The sequence below is a fragment of the Blastocystis hominis genome (assembly GCF_000151665.1).
Source record: "Blastocystis hominis, Singapore isolate B (sub-type 7) whole genome shotgun sequence assembly, scaffold_1".
Lineage (NCBI taxonomy): Eukaryota > Bigyra > Opalinata > Blastocystidae > Blastocystis > Blastocystis hominis.
In genome coordinates, this window is record NW_013171816.1 from 1,399,330 (window position 1) to 1,418,777 (window position 19,448).

Sequence of the window (19,448 nt, forward strand, 5' to 3'; positions counted from 1 at the left end):
GGGGAGTTGGAGGAGTAGGAAGAATTGAGGGAGTTGGAGGAGCTGGAGGTTCAGGAACAGAATCAAGATCCGAAGTAGAAATATGAACTGGAGAAGCTGGAAGAACTGGAAGAGCTGGAGGCACAGGAACAGAACCAGGAGTAGGAGTCGAAATAGGAGTCGAAATAGAAGTCGAAATAGGATCAGGAGGGGGTATACGCTGTCGCCGTCGACCCTTCCGCTTGCAGCAACAAATAGCGCAAAGCAGGAACAACAAAGACAAGACGGCCAGCACAAGAATCGCCAAGAGTACCATATAGAACTGTCCTACAAGCTCCGTGCACGATCCCTGCACTTCGCTCCACCCCACCTCCGCCTTCTCGTTCACTCGACACGTAATCATCTGTTCTCCGATGAACGACGCATTGCACGGGAGCACCACGCTCACTCCCACATCGGCTCCCTCCACGTCCTCCATCGCCTCGCACACCGGGAACACAACGCTCAGCTCGATTACCGTCGTCGTCGCTCCCGCCGGATTCCTCGCCGTGATCGTGTAGGCTTTCCGCGCGGCCGACACTTTCCCCTCCCCGAACACTCTTCCCGTCGTCGCGTCGATCGACAGCCCCGACGGAAGCGCCGGCTGCACCGCGAACGTCACGTTCTGCCCCGTCACCGCGGGGAAATTCGTCGAGAACGGCGTGTTCACGAAGATGGAGAAGAACGCGGCTTCGTACGCCAAATCGGACGGCGGCGCCATCGCGCAGGGCGTCGAACTCACGATCTCGAACTCCCCATTCACGCACTTCACTTCATACGACGTCGCGTGCGTCTCGTCGCAGCTCTGCGTGAACGTTTCGCCGTGCGCCAGCTGCACGTCGTCGCGCAGACAGCCCGCTTCCACCACCGTCAGCGAAATCACCGTCGTTTGGGACGCGCTCTCCGACGAAATCGCGCGGATCGTGTACAGCTGTGACGCCTGCAGCTCGGAAACCACGCCCGCAATGTCGCCAGACTCGGCAAGACTGAGTCCAGCGGGCAAAGCCGGGTCGGTGGCGAAGGAAGTGACGATTCCTGTGAACTGAACGGTGTAATGAACGCTCTGTCCGACCTGCGCGGTGAGCGAGGAGGGCGTGTATTGGAAGTTGGTGACCGGGAGAACGGAGCAGACGCGCTGCGGCTCGTCCCACACGCCCGAGCGGCAGAAGCGAGTGGTCTGTCCGGTGTGGAAGGGCGGGCAATCCGACGTGATGGACGCGGTTTCTCCGCTGGGCGTTTCGGGGAAGAGGGCGTCCTGGGGACAAGGGAGGGCGGAGAGCGTGAGAGAAGCGGAGAAATTGAGGGGCTGGGCAGGAACGATCTGGAGAAGCGGGGCAGGGGTGTTCAGGTCGATGAGCACGTCGCGAAGCGTGGCAGCGGCGAGCGATCCGGTGATTTGGAAGCTCTGGGAGGTGAAGAGAGCGGACAGGGAGCCGCTCAGCACGCCGTCGACGAAGGAAAGCCCCGCGGGGAGCGCGGGGGCAATGGAGAACGTCATGGGAGGGAGGGACGACACGACGGACAGAGCGGGGATCGCTTCGCCGAGGCGGAGCGGGAGCGATTGGACGCCCAGGCCGAAGGCCGGGTCGGAGATCGTGCAGTGGTTCTCGAACACGCCTACGACGCCCGTCACGCAGCGCAGAATCGTCCAGCCGCGGTGGTACGCGGGACACGCGAACGGAGCGGTCTCGCCGTCCAGGATCGCGGGGAGGCCGTCGGCCGCGGGGCAGTCGATGGGGCCTTGGACGACGGTGAGGGAGATGACGGTGGCGAGCGAGCCCATGACGTTGGAGACGGTGATCGTGTAGGTTTTCGCGGCGGAGAGGACGCTTGGAGTTCCAGAAATCGTGCCGTTGGACGCGTTGAACTCCAGACCGTCCGGGAGCGAGGGCGCGATCGTCAGCGTGAACTCCTTCGCGATGATCTCGGGAGCGATGGGAGCGATCGGCCGGTTGGTCCGGACCTCGAAGGCTTTCTCGGGGTAGTGAATGCCGACCGGGGCTCGCAGCACGCAGAGCAGAAACACGTCCGACCACTCGCCGTTGGTGCACTTCCGCGCGAAGCCGCCGTCGTAGTTCACGTCACAGCCGTCGCCCTCCTGCCAGGCGTTGTCCCCGTTGGCGGTGGGCTTGAAGTCGTCGCTCTCCTCGCAGCTGCCGGTCTGGGCGTGCGAATAGAGCTGGATATCGGCGAGCTGGAACGTGTCCGACTCGCACTGCGAGATGACCATTCGGTAGGCGTTGTACGAGTCCACGTTCGTCACTTCGAACTCCTGCGTCTGCTTCAGCCCCGCAAACGTCACGTTCTCCTGCAGCTGCAGCAGAACCCAGTCCTCGCCCGCGCGACGGCCGTAGAACTTCCATCCCCGCGGAGTTCGCTCGTTGTGGTCGGGCCCGTTGGTCATGACGATCTTGTTCACGACCTCGTAGCGCGTGGCGAAGTCCCAGAAGATCGCGAGACCCACGCAGCGGTGCGGAATGATCGTCACCGTGTTGACGTTGCTATCGAACAGATACAGCGAGCCGTTGGCTCCGTCTTGGGAAGGCTCGGTGCTTCCAACGGCCGCGTCGCTGACGCGCTGATCGTCCTCCACGTACTCCACCGACAGAGAGAAACTGTTCGGGTTTTCGTTCTGGAGATAGCGATGCATCTCCGCCGCGAAGAAATTCTCGCCCAGCCGGACATTTCCCAGCTCGATCAGCTCGGCGATGATGTAGGTCGTCGCGTACTCGTGCTGGTTGGTCGCTTCGGTGGAGGATGTAACGCCCGTGGAAGGGAGATTGACGCGGAGCAGCTCGTTGCCGTTGAGGTAGATGATGGCTCCGGCCTTGACGTTCACCGTGATGAGGATATGATGATAGAACGGGAGATAGAGAAGACTCGTGACGCCCTGATAGTACTGCGTGACGCTCGAAGCCGTGGGGAACGAGCCGGTCGTGAGGGGCCAATCGAGCGACTCTCTGGTCGTCCAATCGCTGGGGACCTCGCCCTCCGCGACTTTGTAGTACCACGCCATTTCCGTCATGTCTCCTTTGCAGTACTGCAAGTAGATGTTCGCTGCGTCGATTCCTCCGTTCAGAATGTTGGTCAGCGTGAGACGGAATTGCCGATAAGTGCTGATCTTCGTGATCATCGTCCATTGCGACCGCGTTCGCTCTGGGAGGTTCTGATTCCCGGGATTCAGCAGCGTGGTGTAGCCCTCTGTGCTCGCTTGCCGCGCTCGCACGCTGAATCCGAGCGAGTACCGCGCAGATCGCTCCAGAATCGCGAAGGACGTGAAGGTGGTTCCCTCCAGATTCTCCACTTCCCAGTTGACCGTCGATCCGCTTCCGTTGTCGATCACTGCGTAGGTCGATGGATCGTAATCGAAGAAGAAGCTCGAGACGCCTTCCGAGGGAGCAGTTCCCGAAACCGACACATACGAGTCCATGGCGATCGAGCAGTCCGCTACCAGAACGAGTCCCGTCGCATCGAACGTGAAGGGAGCGGTGGTGGACTCGCCATTGGCGCGATGGACCTCGAACGCCATCACGTTCTTGTCTTCGCGAACTCTGGCTTGGGCGAGAATCACGTGGAAGAAGGAAGGCGTGCTGGATGAATGAATGACCGATCCGCGTGTCGTGGAAGTGAAGGGAGACACGAGATTGAAGCGAGCCCATTGCCGACCGTTCAGATACGCCACGACGCCTCCGATGTAGGAGATGCGCACGTTGAGAAGAGCGTAGGAGGAGAGATCGGGGAGGGCGAACGTCTTGCGGAGGAAGATCGTGATCGAGTTGGACGATCCGATATCACCCGCCTTCGAAAGCGTCCAGTAATTGTCGTCGAAGTCGCGCTCTATCCAGGCGGAGGTCGAGAGAGCGGATTTGTAGAGCTTCCACGTGGTCGTCATGGCTTGGAAGGGCGTGAAGGACGAGAACGGAATCACCATCGTCTCCGCGCTCAGAAAGCCCGATTCGAAAATGAACTGATTGTTATCGATCGACAGATAGAAATAGGAGTTGTCGTCCCAGCCCGATTCACTGCTCGAGAAGAGATGTAATGAATACTGCGCGTGCTCCAGACAGAAATAGAGCTGGTTCTCCACATTGGCCGGGAGCGTGGTCGAGGGCGGCGTGCTGGGCGAAGACGAAACCGACCCCATGACATCATACTCTTCGGAGCTCGAAATCACCGAATCGTCCTTATAGATAATGAACTTGGGCTCGTTGCTGCGGATATGCAACGTGACGAGCGTTCTGGGCTCTTCGCACACCATCACGGAGAAGCTGATGATCGTTGTGGACCCCATCGCGTCCTGCGCGTTCAGCTTCCCAGTAATGATGTAGCTGGTCATTTCCGAAGCGACGATGGGCGTGCCCTTGATTTCTCCGGTGGTTTGGTTGAGAGAAAGACCGATCGGCAGGCTGGGCGAGATGGAAAAGAAGTTGAATCCCGTGGTGATGGGCTTGATTGGCTCGATGGGCACGTAGAGAACGATCAGCCCCGCTTCTGGATATTCCAGCGTGGGGATGACTTGCGTGGCCTCGGAGAGGATTTGGATTTGTTGCAGTCTCCAGAGACACGCAGAGGTCGATAGCGTGCTGAAGTCGCTAAACCGCAGCGAATTGAAAGCGATTGGGTTGGTCTGGGGCAACGTGATCTTCGTAGTTCCGTCGCTGTTCCACTGGAGAGACGTCGTGGAGTAAATTTGGTTCCACGACCCGTCCGCGAGGCCTGAAATCACGATTTGTTTGGGGCCCGGATATCCGGTAGCGCGCCGGAGAAAAACACTACTGACCCACTCACGACGATCATTGGCGAAGGTAATATCCAGCAAATTCGATTTGCACTGCGTGTTTCCGATCCAGAACGAACTCGTGTCTTCGAAGAATCGAGACGGCTGGCCTTCGAGGTTGGATCCCACCGCGGTGAGCTTATACGAGGACACGCGATTGGTGTTGCCCGCATCCAATCGAATGGCGCAATCGAACACGGAGGTGCGGATCGTGGACGAAGGCGTGACGATCGCGATCGCGAACAAATTGGATCCCTTTTTGAGGAACCGGATCGGGAGAGACACCGCGTGATAGAAAAGCTGCGTTGTCTCGGTGGCTGCAGAAGACGAAGTGAGCTGCCCACGCACGCCGAATCGGAAAGCCTCCACGCTGTTAATCATGAGAACATATCCGTATTGATGGCGAATCAGAATGGTGAATCCAGCGATGAAGTCGATGCTCGAGATCATCGCGCTGGTCTTGTACAGCTGAAGTTGGTTGGACGAGGACGGGAAGTTCCCGGCCGTGTTCAGCCCCCAGTTGCTGACATCCGAAGTGTACCAGAGCGACGGCAGCGATCCCATTTTGTAGAACCAATAAGAGCGGACGGGGACGATGTATTCCGTCGAGAACATGTACGAAGAGGGAAGGTCGAGGTTCGAATCGGCTCGAATCCGCAGCAGTTCGTCCTCTTCGCCGTTGGGGAGATTCGAGGTGATGAACAAGAACGATCCGGCCTGCCAGGCATCGGTCGCGGAGAGAAGCGTCACCGTGTAGGAAGCGGAGGTCAAGCAGAGCGTCGAGGACCACTCGACGTAGTCCACGATCGGGGAGTTGAGCGGAACGGAGAGAATCACATCGCTGGTCACCGAGTTGATCACCACGAATCCCTCGTTGGACGCCGCTTGCTGGTAGGTTCGAGCGAATTTGACGATCGTTCCGCTACAGCTGCGCACCGTGAGGACCAGACTGCCTTGATACGACCCCGACGTCACGTAATAGGTCGTGTATCCCGATGCAACGGTAGGACTTCCTTCGATGGTGCAATCCGAAGCCAAGGTGAGTCCTGCAGGTAGCGAAGGCGTGATCATGCAGTTCAAATAGCCGAGCAACGTAGGCTCGATGCGGACTTTCTGATCGACGAAGAGGATCTGATTGGAGTCCGAGTAGGAGATCGTGTTCGCATTTCCCGTGCAGACCAGAGGATGGAACTCGGCGATCGTGACGGTTTGCTCCATCGACGGAGCGAGCACGGAGACCTTCACTTGCTTGTACGTGTTGCTTGCCACGAACGAGATCACATCGTTCTTCTTGTTATGCCGGTACTCCTTGCTGAACAGCGTGACCCAGGAATTTCCACGATAGCCTTCCACGCGATACTCCGACGGCGCTTCGTCCATCGAGCTGAAGATGAAATTGAGTCCGTTGATCTCCAAGCTCCCATCGAACGTGTAGGTGATCGCATAGGGGAAGGAGGAGAACGTAACGTCCGTGTTGACGTTGAAATCGTTGGTGTTCGCCGCAGTGGAGGTTCCGTAGGGGTACAAATAGCAGTACGTTCCCGAAACGGACGGATGGAGCAAGTGCAGCATCACCATTGCGTCCAGCGAATAGCTCGACGAAAGCGAGGGGAAATAGAGAGCAAACGCAAGACTGACCGAGCTGCTGCTCACCTCGCTTCCGCTTCGAACCACGCGATGCACTTCATAGCTGGAATACCCGGGCAGACTGGTCGTCACGGTGCTGGGAACCACCGTATCGCCGATTTGGTCTCGGTAGATCTCCGATCCCCCGACATACACGATGATTCCATACCGATATTTCAAGTTGAGGTGGTAGGCGGCCATGGAGGCCATGCCGGTGAAGGATGTGCGGTAGTACCGCGGGATTCCGGGCACAGTGCTCTGCGAGAGCGTGATCGACTCCCAGGCAGAGATGTCGTAGTCGGGGAGATACCATCCCATCGATGTGACGGTCGTGGAGTGCGACCAGAGAGACTCATCGGAGATCGGCGTGTAGAGAGAGAAGAAGTAGTGGTCCTCGCGATCGGTCGTCATAAACCCTTTGAACACGATCGTCTCGTCGCCGTTAACCAGCTCGATCCACGATCCCGCGTACCATCGCGACGACGTGTGATACAACACCAACTCGTACAGATCGTCCGAAGAACGCGGGATCGTGTACACGAACTCCTGCAGCTGTCCGTTCGAAAGAGCCGGGCTGTTCACCACCACCACGCCGTTCGATAGGATCGAGAAGCTCTCGCGGTTCGCATACTGCATGCTTCGCTTCCGCACCAACAAATAACGATGGTTGTTGAAGTTTGTCAAGCGGAGCGTGAAGCTGCCTTGGATCGTTCCGCCGTTCCACGTCGTCGACATCGTGAACGGGGTTTCCGGGAGATTCTCCGTGGGGATTCCCGAGATCGTGCAGGTCGAAGAATCAAACGCTAATCCCGCAGGAAGCGATCCAGAGAGCGAGCAGTCCGTGATGTACAGCACCGAAGGGTGGATGTCCACTTCCTCCAGCGATATATCGTACACGTAGCTGCTCTGCGGAAAGGCGATCGAGCTGAGCGTGCCCAGCGAGCAGGTCATGAGCTGCACTTCGAACAGCGTGGCGGGGAGCGAGGACACGCCGTCGACTTTCAGTCGGAACGCCTGGGAGGCGAGGACAGCTTCGCTGGTCGTGAAGGTGTTGAGCATTCCCGGGACGTAGAAGGGCGTGTCGATGTCGAGAAGCAGCTCTTCACTCTCGTCTTCGATCCGATACAGGCTGAACGACGTGATGGAGGAGGTCGTGTCGCTCGGATACCAGACCGCCACGCCGTTCACGTACATCGTCGAAGAGAGGCTGTACGCGAAGGAGGCAGGGAGCTGGCTGATCGCGTCGCCCGACTGCAGGTTGAAGTCGAAGTAAGGAACGCTGGGGTCCAGCAGACCGGCATACACGAAGCAGTTCGTGCGCGGCCGAGAGTGAGCATACATGGAGAGGAAGGCGTTGAAAAGCACCGGGGACGTCACTGCGATGCTGAAAAAGTGGAGTTCCACGGCGAGGATGTTCGTGGTGGAGGCGATTTCGGAGGCAGGACGGATGATGGAATGGTAGGAGTAGGTGCTGTACTCTCCGGTTGCTGTGGTGGTAGCGGTGATCGGTCCTTCAGGGAGGTTATCTCGGTAGACTTCATTGCCATTGATGTGCACCACAATGCCGTAACGATAACGAAATTGGGCTTCGTAGACGGAGAGAATGGTAGAACCTACAAACTTCTTTCGAAAATATTGAGCTCCAGAGTAGGACAGCAGAACAGAGCCTAAGGTCACTTGGTTCCATGAGGTATCATCAAAGTCGTATTGATTCCAGTCCGATGGGGCAGCGGCACGTCTAAAAAGCCATTGAGAAGATCGTGCAATTGGCGTAAACAAGGAGAAATAGGCGAGCTCTCTGGACGCTTCGACCATCGCTCCCTTAAAAACACTATTTCCCTCGCTACCCAGAATTCTCAACCAAGAGCCAGCTGACCAAGAGTCCCCTCCATTGTCCAGGAATTCTAGGGTATAAACAGAATCTTGAACGTCTGGAAGGCAATACTCGTATTCAACTAACTGATTGTCGGAAAAGCCAGAACTGGTCACTAACTCAGTGTTTCCGTATAAGATTCGAAATTGCTCTTCTGAAGCTTTCGATGTACTTTGCTTTTCCACCAAAATAGCGATAGTAGTGTTACTACAACTAATGGCCTTTACCATTACAAAATCTAGGCGGTAAGACAGCTTTCTCTACCCGTACAAAGCAAAAAGACTAAAAGAAATCGTTGGCCCTTCCTCATTTAAAAACTATAACTAACAACACCTTCACAAAACGAAACACAATTCCTCAAACAAACAACCGTAATGCCGTTTAGTAGTAAAGATTGAGCGAACCAACAGGTTACATCTTGAGTTCCTTACACTGCTCCCAAGGGAATTCCGGTCTTCCAAAATGTCCATACGCGGCCGTCTTCTGGAAGATGGGCTTGTCCAGACCCAGCTCCTGGATGATGCAGCCGGGGCGGAGATCGAAGTTGTCCACGATGATCTTCACCAGCTCGGCCTCGGTCTTCTCGCTCGTTCCATAGGTGTCCACATGGATCGACAGCGGGTGATTCACGCCAATCGCGTAGGACAGCTGGATCAGGCAACGCTTGCACAGACCCGCATGGACGAGCGACTTGGCGATCCAGCGCGCCGCGTAGGCGGCCGAGCGATCCACCTTCGAGGAGTCCTTTCCAGAGAACGCGCCGCCTCCGTGGGCGCCCCAGCCTCCGTAGGTATCCACGATGATCTTGCGACCCGTGAGACCGGCGTCGCCGCTGGGTCCTCCGATCACGAAGCGACCCGAGGGGTTCAGGTGGAAGATCGTGCGGTCGTCCAGGAGCTCGGCGGGGATGATCGGCTTGATGACGTGCTCGATGAGATCGCGGTGGATCTGCTCGTTCGAAACGTCGTCTTCGTGTTGAGTGGAGATAACAACCGTGTGCACGCGGATGGGAATCATGTGACCATTATCATCCTTGTACTCGACCGTAACCTGGGTCTTACCGTCGGGTCGAACCCATTTAAGGGTTCCGTCCTTACGAACGTCGGTAAGTCTCTTGCCAAGTTTGGTAGCCAGGAGATGAGAAAGGGGCATGAGTTCTTCGGTTTCGTCGGTAGCATAGCCAAACATGATACCTTGGTCTCCAGCACCGATGTCTTCCATCTTCTTGTTGATATGGACCAATGCTATGTCGGGACTCTGGTGATCGATCGCAACCACGACATTGCAAGACTGATAGTCCAAACCCTTGGAATCAGAGTCGTAACCGATGTTGCGGATAGTCTCACGCACCACTTTCTCCAGCTCCACCTTGGCAGTGGTTGTGATCTCTCCGAAGATCATCACCATCTCCCCCTTAGCTGCGGTTTCGCAGGCAACCTTCGCGTTGGGGTCCTGGGCCAAGCAGGCGTCAAGGACGGCATCGGAGATCTGATCGCACAACTTGTCTAGACACTTAGGAACCACATTACGAACATACCTGGATGTCCCTCATTCACCGACTCAGATGTGAACAAAAAATGACCTACAGGCAAAGATTCCATGTGTAAACAGATGCTTGGTATTCCAGAATAAATGTGAACAACACCAAAGAACGGAAGGCTCTGCTGACGACCAATCAGATACCGGTGGGAGTTTCGTTCATTGTTGAAAAACGAAAAAGACGAATTGGATATTGCTCGATATATGGGATGGAAGAGAAGTCCGTTTGCAGCAAGCGGAATTTGTTCAAACATATTCAATACGGAGATGCATTTTCCTTACTGGAAACTGTGAATAAAAGAACGAACGAGAACGCGATAATGCAAAACTTTAGCGCTTGGGTGTTCAAATGCACAGCAAAATGGTATCTACTCTCTTTTTTACAACGAAGAGAACACTTTTTGCTCTGCCAATATGGAATCTTTGAAACGTGAGCAGATGGGGTAACCACACTTTGACAACTTCGCCGTTCTCTTTTCCAAAATGGATAACTCCTACATTTTGTTACAGGAAAACGATAGTGAATATGAGCCCACAGAGGAAGAGGTACGAGAAGAAGCTCGCTTTTTAGGTATCGCCCCCAGTGATGAACATCTACTCTGGATTGCCAAGGAGGCACTTCGTGTAGAGTACAGAAGAGTCTGTGTATCATAGGCACCGCTTCCTAAGAATTGGGAACCCTACCAACACAAGAAAACGGGGGTGATCGTGTACTACAACACGAAAACAGGAGAAACTAGCGAGAACCATCCCCTAGATGATTACTTTCGGTCTCTCTACATGAAGCTGAAGACAACACCCCTTCCAGTCGAAGTAATCTTTTGTTGTTGGAAGAGTACGAAGTAGAGCTTTAGTATGAGAGACATGAGCGGTGCAGAAAACGTTACAGAAAGCCATCCGCCGAACTTCCAACCGAAAGATAGTGTGGGTATAATCAACTCCGCTGAGTTTCAGCTCTCTCACTCGCTCTCCTTTCTGAATTCTTATGATCGGTATGATAAAACGCAAGAAATTTTTATAAAAATAGAAGAGAAGCAGAGAGTCTGCAGAACGAAATCCAAAAGCTGACAGTTGAAATCACCCTGTTCAATGAGTTTTGAATTCAATTTTGCTATTTTTAACGTGAAGATGGATGAATGAGTGTGTCGTAGCGATGAAAGAACAAATCAAACGCATCGAGTTTCTGAAGAAGCGAATGGAAGAGTCATTCAACTCCTCTCTCTCAATCTCGGGCATATCTTCCGCTGTTTATTTTTACACAAACAAGTCAAACAATAACAACAAACTTCCAACTTGCACACGGCAACAGAATCCTAATCCTCTCTCTCTCTCTTACTTCTTTCTCTTCTTAACATCCACCATCAAATCAATCATATCATTGGTCACATCCACATCTTCGTTCGGAATCATCGGCAGCGACTTCAGATCAATTCGCAGACCCACCATCGATTCATTCAATGCATCGACCTTCGCCTTATCCTGATACGACGGCATGAGCGAGATGAAATAGTTCGCCTTCTCCTTCCGCTTGCTCAGCACTCCAGCAGCCACCAAACCTTCCACATTGTTCCGCACCATCTGCGTGTTCACCGTAAACGGATACACGATCTTCTTGCTCTCCACCGCGCTTCGCGTCATCTCCATGCACTTCAGCAGCAGTACCGTCAGATCGACTTCCTCCGCAGCGGATCCGGGCACCAGATTCTGGATGGCCTCCGTCACGATCGTCAGCGAATCGACCAGCGGCGCCACCAGCGACACGCAGAAGTGCACGTAGCTCTCCTCGCTCGCGGGGTAGCTCACTAAATCGTCGCGCAGCACCAAGATATTGCGCGCAATGAGCGACTCCATCGCGGGCGCGCTCGTGACTTGGTTGAAGGGAATGTGGGCTCCAATGATTCGACACATCAGATCGACCACCGGAACCACGTCAACTAAACTCAACTCCGACCGGTCCGCCTGGATCTGCAGCGACTTGATCACGTACAGCACCGTGGCGTCCGCGAGGAAGTGGTGCAGCAAGCAGTTACGATAGTAGAAAAAGGTAATCTGCTCGGCAATGCCCTGCTTCGCTCGGTAGTTGTGCCCCTCCACGTCCACCAGGTTCGGGAAATTCCGGACGAATTGGTGCAGCATGCCCACCGACCAGGCGCTGTAGCCTTCCAACGCTCGCGCCTTGCGAAGCCAGCTTCGGATCGTGTCGATCCGCACCGACATCTCCGCTTCGGACACCCACTCGCCCGCGGGGAACTCCATGAACGCCGTCGCGACCAGCGTCGACACGGTCACCACGCTATTCGCGCGCATGGCTTGACAGACGTGGGCTCCCACATATTTGACCTCGTGCCGGACGTCGAGCGTGGAGTCCTCCTTCTCCATCTTCTGCAGCAGCTCTTGCAGCAGCATGGGGGTTCCCAGCGTGACGTAGGCGTTGCCGCAGTCCATCGAGAGAATGCTGGCGGCGTTCTTCAGCAGCGCAGAGAGCGACTCCTTGTGCTTCTTTCCGCCCATCATGTACTTCACGTACGAGTTCAGATCGGGGCAGTGCTCGTAGTCCACGGCGATGGGCACCAGCAGCACGTCCTTCAGTCTGCCGGTCTTTACGGCCTCCAGAATCACGTTAAGCAGGCCGTACTTGGGCGGGAGGATGGTTCCGTCGCGCGATCGCCCGCCTTCGATGAAGAATTCCAGCGTGGATCCCGACTTCAGCACCTCTTCGAGATAGCCTTCCAGCACGGCGCGATAGAGCGTGTCGTCGCCGAGCGAGCGGCGCATGAAGAAGGCTCCCGAGTAGCGGAACAGCGCGCCCACGACGGGGATGTTGAGGTTGTCTCCGGCGGCAATGACGGGGATCGGGAGGTCGTACAGCGCGGAAATGTACGACAAGACGAGGTAGTCGATGTGGCTCTTGTGCGTGGGGAGGTACACCACGCCCACGCCCTTTCCCAGCTTCTCGAGCTGCTTGTGGAACACGTCCAGGCCGTGCTTGTCCACGTAGACTTTGCGCATCATGGTGCGGAAGACGAAGGAGAGGATCAGATAGAACACGCGGAGCACCCAGTCGGTCTGGCGGCACGCCATGCGGTTCACAATGTCGTGCGCGTACTTCAGAACGGACTCGCGCTTCTGGGGGTGCTCGGCGTCGTTCACCAGACGGTCGACTTCCTTGGAGATGTGTTGGTTCTTGAGCACCTCCTCGTTGCTCACGATCGGCTTCAGAACCACGTGGATGCGCGTCATCACCAAGACGTCCACGCAGAACGAGCGGATCCAGCAGAGCGGACGGTGGTCGAAGATCCAGGTGATCGGCTTCAGAATGGAGGAAATCACCCAGGGGAAGTGCAGCTGCGTCTGCTTCATCACATCTTCGTATTCTGGGTTCCCACGCGCGTTCAAAGACGACTTCTGCAGGAACTGCATTTCTCTCTCGCTGGCCTCGTCGTACTCCTGTGGATAGGGAGACGCGCTATCCTTAGGAAGAGGAGTCATGTATTCGGAAGCGACCGGTGTGAAGAAGTTTTTAACACTCGGACTCTAGGCATGAGCAGACAACACTACCAATACGCGGCGCAAACTAGGGCGAGAGCTGTTCTCCTCCGAGTTCATCACACTCTCCGAATCCCGAGCCTCCGAGAGATTCATATCTACACAATGACCGCTACACATGGCAAGCTACTGAAGTAGAGGTCGTTGCTATTCACAGAGTTCTGCTTTCGCAGCTTCTTGCGTCTCTCCTTCACAGCACCAGCCAGATTTGTAGAACTTCCTCCTCTGCGCATCCCCGGGGCTGGTTCTTTAGGGTCCTTTTCATCCTTAACAGATTGAGTTTTCTTGGGAACAAAACGGTCAAAATAGCTCAGGATATAGTCAGTAAATGTCGCCGCCTCTGCTATTTTTCCCTGAGAGCGCTTTTCCTTGAAGCGAATAAATTCGATAGCAAAAAAAGCTAAGGCACCTAAAATAGAAGTAACAAGCACCGAAGCCCAAGAGCCAGGAAAGAGATTAATCATTTTGTAGAATTCAGAAACACGACCGCCGAAAAACGAGCCGATTTTGGGCAGCATGTTCTAAAAATGGAAAATGCGATATTCTGCAGGTGAGAGAAACGATATTCATTGTAACAAACAAAACTACACGATTCTATAGTCTTACTTCTTCAAGTTGACCAGGAACTTAGAAATACCGGCATTGGTGGGGGCAATAGTGGTCTGTCCCTCATGCCAGTTCGCAGGGCACACTTCTCCATGCTCGTCACTGAACTGGAGTCCCTTAATCACACGAATGGTCTCATCCACATTACGACCCACACCGTTATCGTTAATGTAGATGTGGCGGATCTTGCGGTTAGGATCGATCAAGAACAGTCCACGGAAGGCCTGAGCGTAATCCAGACCGGACTTGTCCTCGTTGTATACTCCGTAAGCCTTCATGGTCTCGCGGGTGACATCCGAGAGCAGAGGGATGTTGATCAGACCACCGAGTCCACCCTCCGAGCGAGCAGCCTTGAGCCAGCTAAGGTGAGTGTAAGGAGAGTCTCCAGAAATTCCGAGAACCACGGCATTCACAGCAGCCAGCTTCTCCGCAGCATCATTGTAAGCGAAGATCTCAGTAGGGCACACGAAAGTCCAATCCATGGGGTAGAACAGAAGGATTACCCACTTTCCCTTGTAGTTATCCAGAGTAACCTTCTCAATAGTCTCGGTTCCCTGAGCTCCGTTCAGGCAGAAATCAGGAGCAGTTTGACGAATAGTAACGGGCATATTACAAAGTAGTTATTAAAAAAAGAATGAGATTTTGAAAAGATCTTTCCTTCTATTGATAGCAATGGATTTTTTCCAAAGTTCGATCGCCAAAAATAATAAAATCCCCGTTAAGGCTTTTGTCCATGCCCCTCAAATGGATACCATTGATTCATCCCTGTATCCCGATTTCCAAGGGGTGATTTTCCCTCGTTCCTTCTGATCAGAATTGTATTCAAAGGAATCAAGTATATTACTGTTGGATATGTCTTTTGGGGAGTGTGCTAATGGTGCCGTAGAATGAGAGCTAAGTGGGCTAAGAAGCGTATGCGACGTCTGAGACGTAAGAGAAGACAGATGAGAGCTCGTGCTAAGTAATCTTTGAGTACAGTCTGTTGTTTTTGTTTGAAAGAGTTCGCATTGTTTTTCTTTTCTGTGAGACAGGCACGGAACGAGGTTCTACCACAAACAATCAAAACAACAACAAGAAGCTTATAAAACTAGACTTATGCGTCGGTGAGAGCAGCCACACCAGGAAGAATCTTTCCCTCCAGCACCTCCAGAGAAGCACCGCCTCCAGTAGAAATGTGGGTAATCTTATCAGCAACACCCGACTTGTTGATGGCCGACACAGAGTCACCTCCTCCAACAATCGTGATGGCTCCCTTGTCAGAACGCTCGGCCAGGGTCTTGGCGATGGCCATGGTTCCAGCAGCGAAGTTCTTCTGCTCGAAGATACCCATGGGTCCGTTCCAGACGATGGTGTTGGCATCCTGCAAGCAGTCCTGGAACATCTTGATGGTCTTGGGACCCACATCCGCTCCCAAGAAGCCGTCAGGGATCGCGTTCACGTCCACGGTCTTGATCACGCTCTGCTTATCCAGCGAGTCCGTAATGACGGTATCCACGGGCAGCATGAACTGAATGCCCTTGGCCTTGGCCTTGTCCATCAGCTTCAGAGCCAGATCCAGCTGGTCGTTCTCCACGATGCTGTTACCGATGTTCTTGCCCATCGCCTTGTAGAAGGTGAACATCATTCCGCCTCCCACCAGCAGCTTGTCGCACTTGTCAATCAGCGACTCCAGCACGGGCAGCTTGGTCGACACCTTCGCGCCTCCCACAATGGCGGCCAGAGGACGCTTGGGGTTGTCGATGGCGCCGTACAGGAACTGCAGCTCCTTGTCCATCAGCAGACCGGACAGGTTCACGGAGGTGTGAGCCGTCACACCCACAGTGGAGGCGTGCGCACGGTGAGCAGTGCCGAACGCATCGTTCACGTAGATATCGGGGTGAATGCAGTCAACCAGCTGCTGCACGAACTCGGGCTTGTTCTTCGTTTCGCCAGGGTTGAAACGCACGTTCTCCAGCAGAACGATGTCGCCGTTCTTCATGTTGCTCACGGCGTTCTTCACGCTGTCGCCAACGACCTCGTCCACCTTCACGACCTTCTTTCCAACCAGCTCCGAGAGACGAGCGGCCACCTACACAGTATTACTTCGCCCTGTCAATATCTACGGGATCCAAGGTCAGCTTTGGGTCGGGACCCTTGGGCTTGCCCAAGTGAGTCACCAGAACCACCTTCGCACCTTGCTGCGTAAGGAGCTATCCCTCAGTCATGAGAACAAAAACGTACGTTAACGGTGGGGAGGGCCTTCACAATACGGGTATCATCGGTGATAGTACGCTTTCCGTCCTTGGAAAGAGGGACGTTGAAATCCACTCTCACGAAAACAGTCTTTCCCTACGAGTCAGCACATCCTCCAGCCTCATACAGCGATATTATGGGTTTTTGTGTAGGCAGCCACTCCAAGTTTACTAACAGTACGAGATGTAGAGAAAAGTCTCTTCGACAAGGCACTCTATGTATTAGTACAGGAAGCGTACCAAATACCAGCATGATTATTAAAGGATTTATGGCAAACGCTAAAGAAGGTCGTGCAAATGATTGGATAATTGATTCTGGAAGGACGACATACAACCCCCATTGATTCTAGAAACGCCGTTTTGCAGAATCTTGCAATGCAGCAATAACACTACCTTCGGAAATGTGTTGACGAACCATGTTTTCGTGTTTTCATATAGTGTTTTGATGGCTACCGAATTGCATACTCAAAATGAGAAAACACCCACAATGCGAGGAATGGACATGATTGTGGATATCACTAGTAATCTTTTCAAGGTCGTGGTTCTCATTATCCACTATTTGTTCTCCTCGGTGATCCAACAATTACGAGAAATACGTCGCATACACCAAACCTATGTCTTTGTTTTCGACTTTGACGATACCATTTAGAATGACAAGATTCAGAGTATCTACAATCAACAACGGTTCTTAAGGCAGTGCTCGTGCGAGCAGGCGGGGAATCCTCTGTACAAGCAGTACATCATCCCCTCTGCCAGTCCGGATGCTGTCACCAAATATGGAATGTGGCTAGGAGCACAGATTTGCATCTATGTAGAGGTTTTGCTCTGTGTACATATAGGATAATAAGGATCGCATCAAGACGTTGACTGATTTGGACTATCATAGCAGCAAGAAATACGTCTTCTTTCCATCCATCGGCCTCGTTCGGAGTGATGATACAAAGCGCACCGTTGTGGAGAACCACTACCCATTTACTATCGACATCAAGGAGTATTGCTCGTCAGCTTTCTCTGTTTTTCGAGAACTCTGCGGCATTCCTGCTTCTCTCATATTACAAAGCATGGAAAGCGATTGGGTGATCGGAATGGACTCCATCCCCAAGTATTGTGTCATCGTTGATGTGAGTCGCAAAGAGAAGAATAGGCTCCTCTTCTTGCTTCGATCGTTTATTACAGTATTCATTCCAGTACGACTGGATTACCGTCTAGTATCGCTATTTTCACGAGGCATTCTTTTTCCCTCAGTTTTGCTGTGTGTTTCGCGTGCGTGTTAAGAAGCTGCACCTGGTGCGGTATGGATGTATCATACGAACTCTGATTCCATCCGATAAGAATATAATGAGGTACGCGGTTTTTGGCATGGAATTGAAGGGCAGAACCTCCCTCACAATCACTTCAGACTCGGTTCTTCCATATACCATTCATGATATCTGTAACATAGACAAGGAAACAATCGAGAAAGTGTTTAATGAGCTGGAAGAAAGTCTTCTATCACTAAGTCTTCTGCGATGCACGAATTACTCGATCCGATTCACCGTGATCCATGATAGAAAAAACTCTTTGATTGTTGAAGTGTGCAATGTACTAACTGCAGAATCTAGATTGATGCTATTCTACCAAAACGAAGACACCTACAAAATCAAGTTACAGAGGAAAATTTTTGAATTTCTTATTGGTTATTCTGTTTAGTCGAAAACAATAATATGATTCTGAGGCAAAAACAGAACCAGTAGGACACACATGGAGAGAGTTTTCGGAAAATGGAACAAATGCACGTTCTACGATTCGAAAATGGTATATTATGCTTAACCTGGAATATATTCACATCGCGGAGCTTCTATTAAGTACGGCAATGCGTAAATATGCTCATAGTGAGTATTCGATAGAGCGGATCCTTTAGATAGATCGAGGTTCTATACGTTATATATATATAAATCTAAAGGAGTCAAACCGTTAGGAAGGTGTTAAACGTTGAAACCAGTTCGTTGATCTCTTGCACTTTTGTCTGAAACGTTTTCTCATAAACGGTTTTGGAAGAATCCACATAGCTTTGAAGAGTGGCGATTGACTCTAGTATCTTACAAAACGAGCAGCACATACCACATATGGATTGGACAATTTTCGTGAAATACTCTGGATTACTCACAACACCTAAAGGATTCGGCATTGTCTTTAGTTGGGTATTAATGTCATCAATTTTGCTTCTAACCTCTTTCTACCATATAATTCCAAAGAAAAATAATTATAAACGGCTAGAGCATCGAATTGATTCGCGGATTGCATGGCACTATAGATCGAAGACATGATGAGGTTCGTGGAGCACTAAAAATACAATTGAAAATGAGAAGGGAAAAATAGAAAAAGATTGATAATTGTAAAAACGAAACCGACAATTATTCCAATAGTAGAATATCGTGCTGAAGACTTTTTCAACAGAAATGAATTGTATGCCTGCTGATGCATGGGGAGAGATCAAGAACCTCCCCGGAAACGATGTATTTTTTTGTTCTTTCTGTTCATGGATAGCGTTGTGTTGATTGCGGAGCTGAAAACCCAGTATGGGCATCTGTTTCGTATGGAACACTTATTTGCTTGAAATGTTCTGGACTCCATCGGGGACTAGGTGTATTTGTTATTGATTTTTCTGACGGAATAGGTGCATCTGAGTTATGTTCGCTCCGTGGAGATGGATTCTTGGTCCGATGCAGAGATCAAGTCCATGAAGGTTGGAGGAAATCAACGTCTTTTAGATTTTTTTGAAAAACATAATATTAGTCAGAATGCTTCGATATCTGTCAAGTATAAGACTGCAACTGCCGAACTCTATCGTTCTATGTTTGTGTGAAGTCTGCCTGCTATATATATAGAATCAAAGCGCTCGTTGATGGGACCGAAGTTCCAGAAGACAAGGCTTTAGAGGAAGATGAGTCCAACAAAAATCTGGTATTACAAACGTTCTTTTTGTTTATGGCCTTAACCATAGTCGTGAGTCAGGCGAATCTGCCATTGAGCAAGATAAACGTCTTCGGAAAGAGGCAGAGGAGCGATTGGCAGCCAAGTTTGGGAATAACATTGAATTCCGTGGAATCACGAATTCTCCGGCTGTTGAGGCAAAGGCAAACGATTCTGATGAATCGGAATATAGCGAAGAATCCGAGTCTGAGAGTGATGAATCGGAATATAGCGAGGAATCGGAATCGGAATCGGAATCGGAATCGGAATCGGAATCGGA

General features: G+C 52.4%; 8 protein-coding genes; 2 read left to right on the forward strand and 6 right to left on the reverse strand.

Moving 5' to 3' along the window:
• Window positions 1-182: 182 nt before the first annotated feature.
• Window positions 183-8,108, reverse strand: GSBLH_T00006995001 (uncharacterized protein; the record flags this gene model as incomplete). Its single annotated transcript, XM_013039422.1, is given in 3 exon segments — window positions 183-306; window positions 324-8,034; window positions 8,099-8,108. 3 exon segments carry the CDS (start codon window positions 8,106-8,108, stop codon window positions 183-185), a joined length of 7,845 nt encoding a protein of 2,614 aa, XP_012894876.1.
• A 558-nt stretch (window positions 8,109-8,666) lies between these two features.
• GSBLH_T00001086001 (uncharacterized protein) lies at window positions 8,667-9,920 on the reverse strand. XM_013039423.1 has 2 exons: window positions 9,832-9,920; window positions 8,667-9,799 (listed from the first exon to the last, which is right to left on the reverse strand). The coding sequence occupies exons 1-2, from the start codon at window positions 9,893-9,895 to the stop codon at window positions 8,706-8,708; spliced, it is 1,158 nt and encodes a 385-aa protein (XP_012894877.1). The 5' UTR covers window positions 9,896-9,920; the 3' UTR covers window positions 8,667-8,705.
• Window positions 9,921-10,316: 396 nt separating this feature from the next.
• On the forward strand, window positions 10,317-10,933 carry GSBLH_T00006197001 (uncharacterized protein; the record flags this gene model as incomplete). The annotated part of the gene is made up of 4 exons (XM_013039424.1): window positions 10,317-10,457; window positions 10,488-10,646; window positions 10,680-10,825; window positions 10,861-10,933. The coding sequence occupies 4 exons, from the start codon at window positions 10,317-10,319 to the stop codon at window positions 10,931-10,933; spliced, it is 519 nt and encodes a 172-aa protein (XP_012894878.1).
• A 232-nt stretch (window positions 10,934-11,165) lies between these two features.
• Window positions 11,166-13,322, reverse strand: GSBLH_T00001087001 (uncharacterized protein; the record flags this gene model as incomplete). Its single annotated transcript, XM_013039425.1, has 1 exon — window positions 11,166-13,322. One exon carries the CDS (start codon window positions 13,320-13,322, stop codon window positions 11,166-11,168), a length of 2,157 nt encoding a protein of 718 aa, XP_012894879.1.
• Window positions 13,323-13,964: 642 nt separating this feature from the next.
• On the reverse strand, window positions 13,965-14,593 carry GSBLH_T00001088001 (uncharacterized protein; the record flags this gene model as incomplete). XM_013039426.1 has 1 exon in its annotated part: window positions 13,965-14,593. The coding sequence occupies one exon, from the start codon at window positions 14,591-14,593 to the stop codon at window positions 13,982-13,984; it is 612 nt and encodes a 203-aa protein (XP_012894880.1). The 3' UTR covers window positions 13,965-13,981.
• Window positions 14,594-15,047: 454 nt separating this feature from the next.
• GSBLH_T00001089001 (Phosphoglycerate kinase) lies at window positions 15,048-16,469 on the reverse strand (the record flags this gene model as incomplete). XM_013039427.1 has 5 exons in its annotated part: window positions 15,048-16,053; window positions 16,088-16,174; window positions 16,206-16,313; window positions 16,345-16,431; window positions 16,464-16,469. The coding sequence occupies 5 exons, from the start codon at window positions 16,467-16,469 to the stop codon at window positions 15,079-15,081; spliced, it is 1,263 nt and encodes a 420-aa protein (XP_012894881.1). The 3' UTR covers window positions 15,048-15,078.
• A 1,391-nt stretch (window positions 16,470-17,860) lies between these two features.
• On the reverse strand, window positions 17,861-18,383 carry GSBLH_T00001090001 (uncharacterized protein; the record flags this gene model as incomplete). Its single annotated transcript, XM_013039428.1, has 3 exons — window positions 17,861-17,994; window positions 18,027-18,129; window positions 18,168-18,383. 3 exons carry the CDS (start codon window positions 18,381-18,383, stop codon window positions 17,861-17,863), a joined length of 453 nt encoding a protein of 150 aa, XP_012894882.1.
• Window positions 18,384-18,774: 391 nt separating this feature from the next.
• Window positions 18,775-18,976, forward strand: GSBLH_T00001091001 (uncharacterized protein; the record flags this gene model as incomplete). The annotated part of the gene is made up of 2 exons (XM_013039429.1): window positions 18,775-18,841; window positions 18,873-18,976. The coding sequence occupies 2 exons, from the start codon at window positions 18,775-18,777 to the stop codon at window positions 18,974-18,976; spliced, it is 171 nt and encodes a 56-aa protein (XP_012894883.1).
• Window positions 18,977-19,448: the final 472 nt, after the last annotated feature.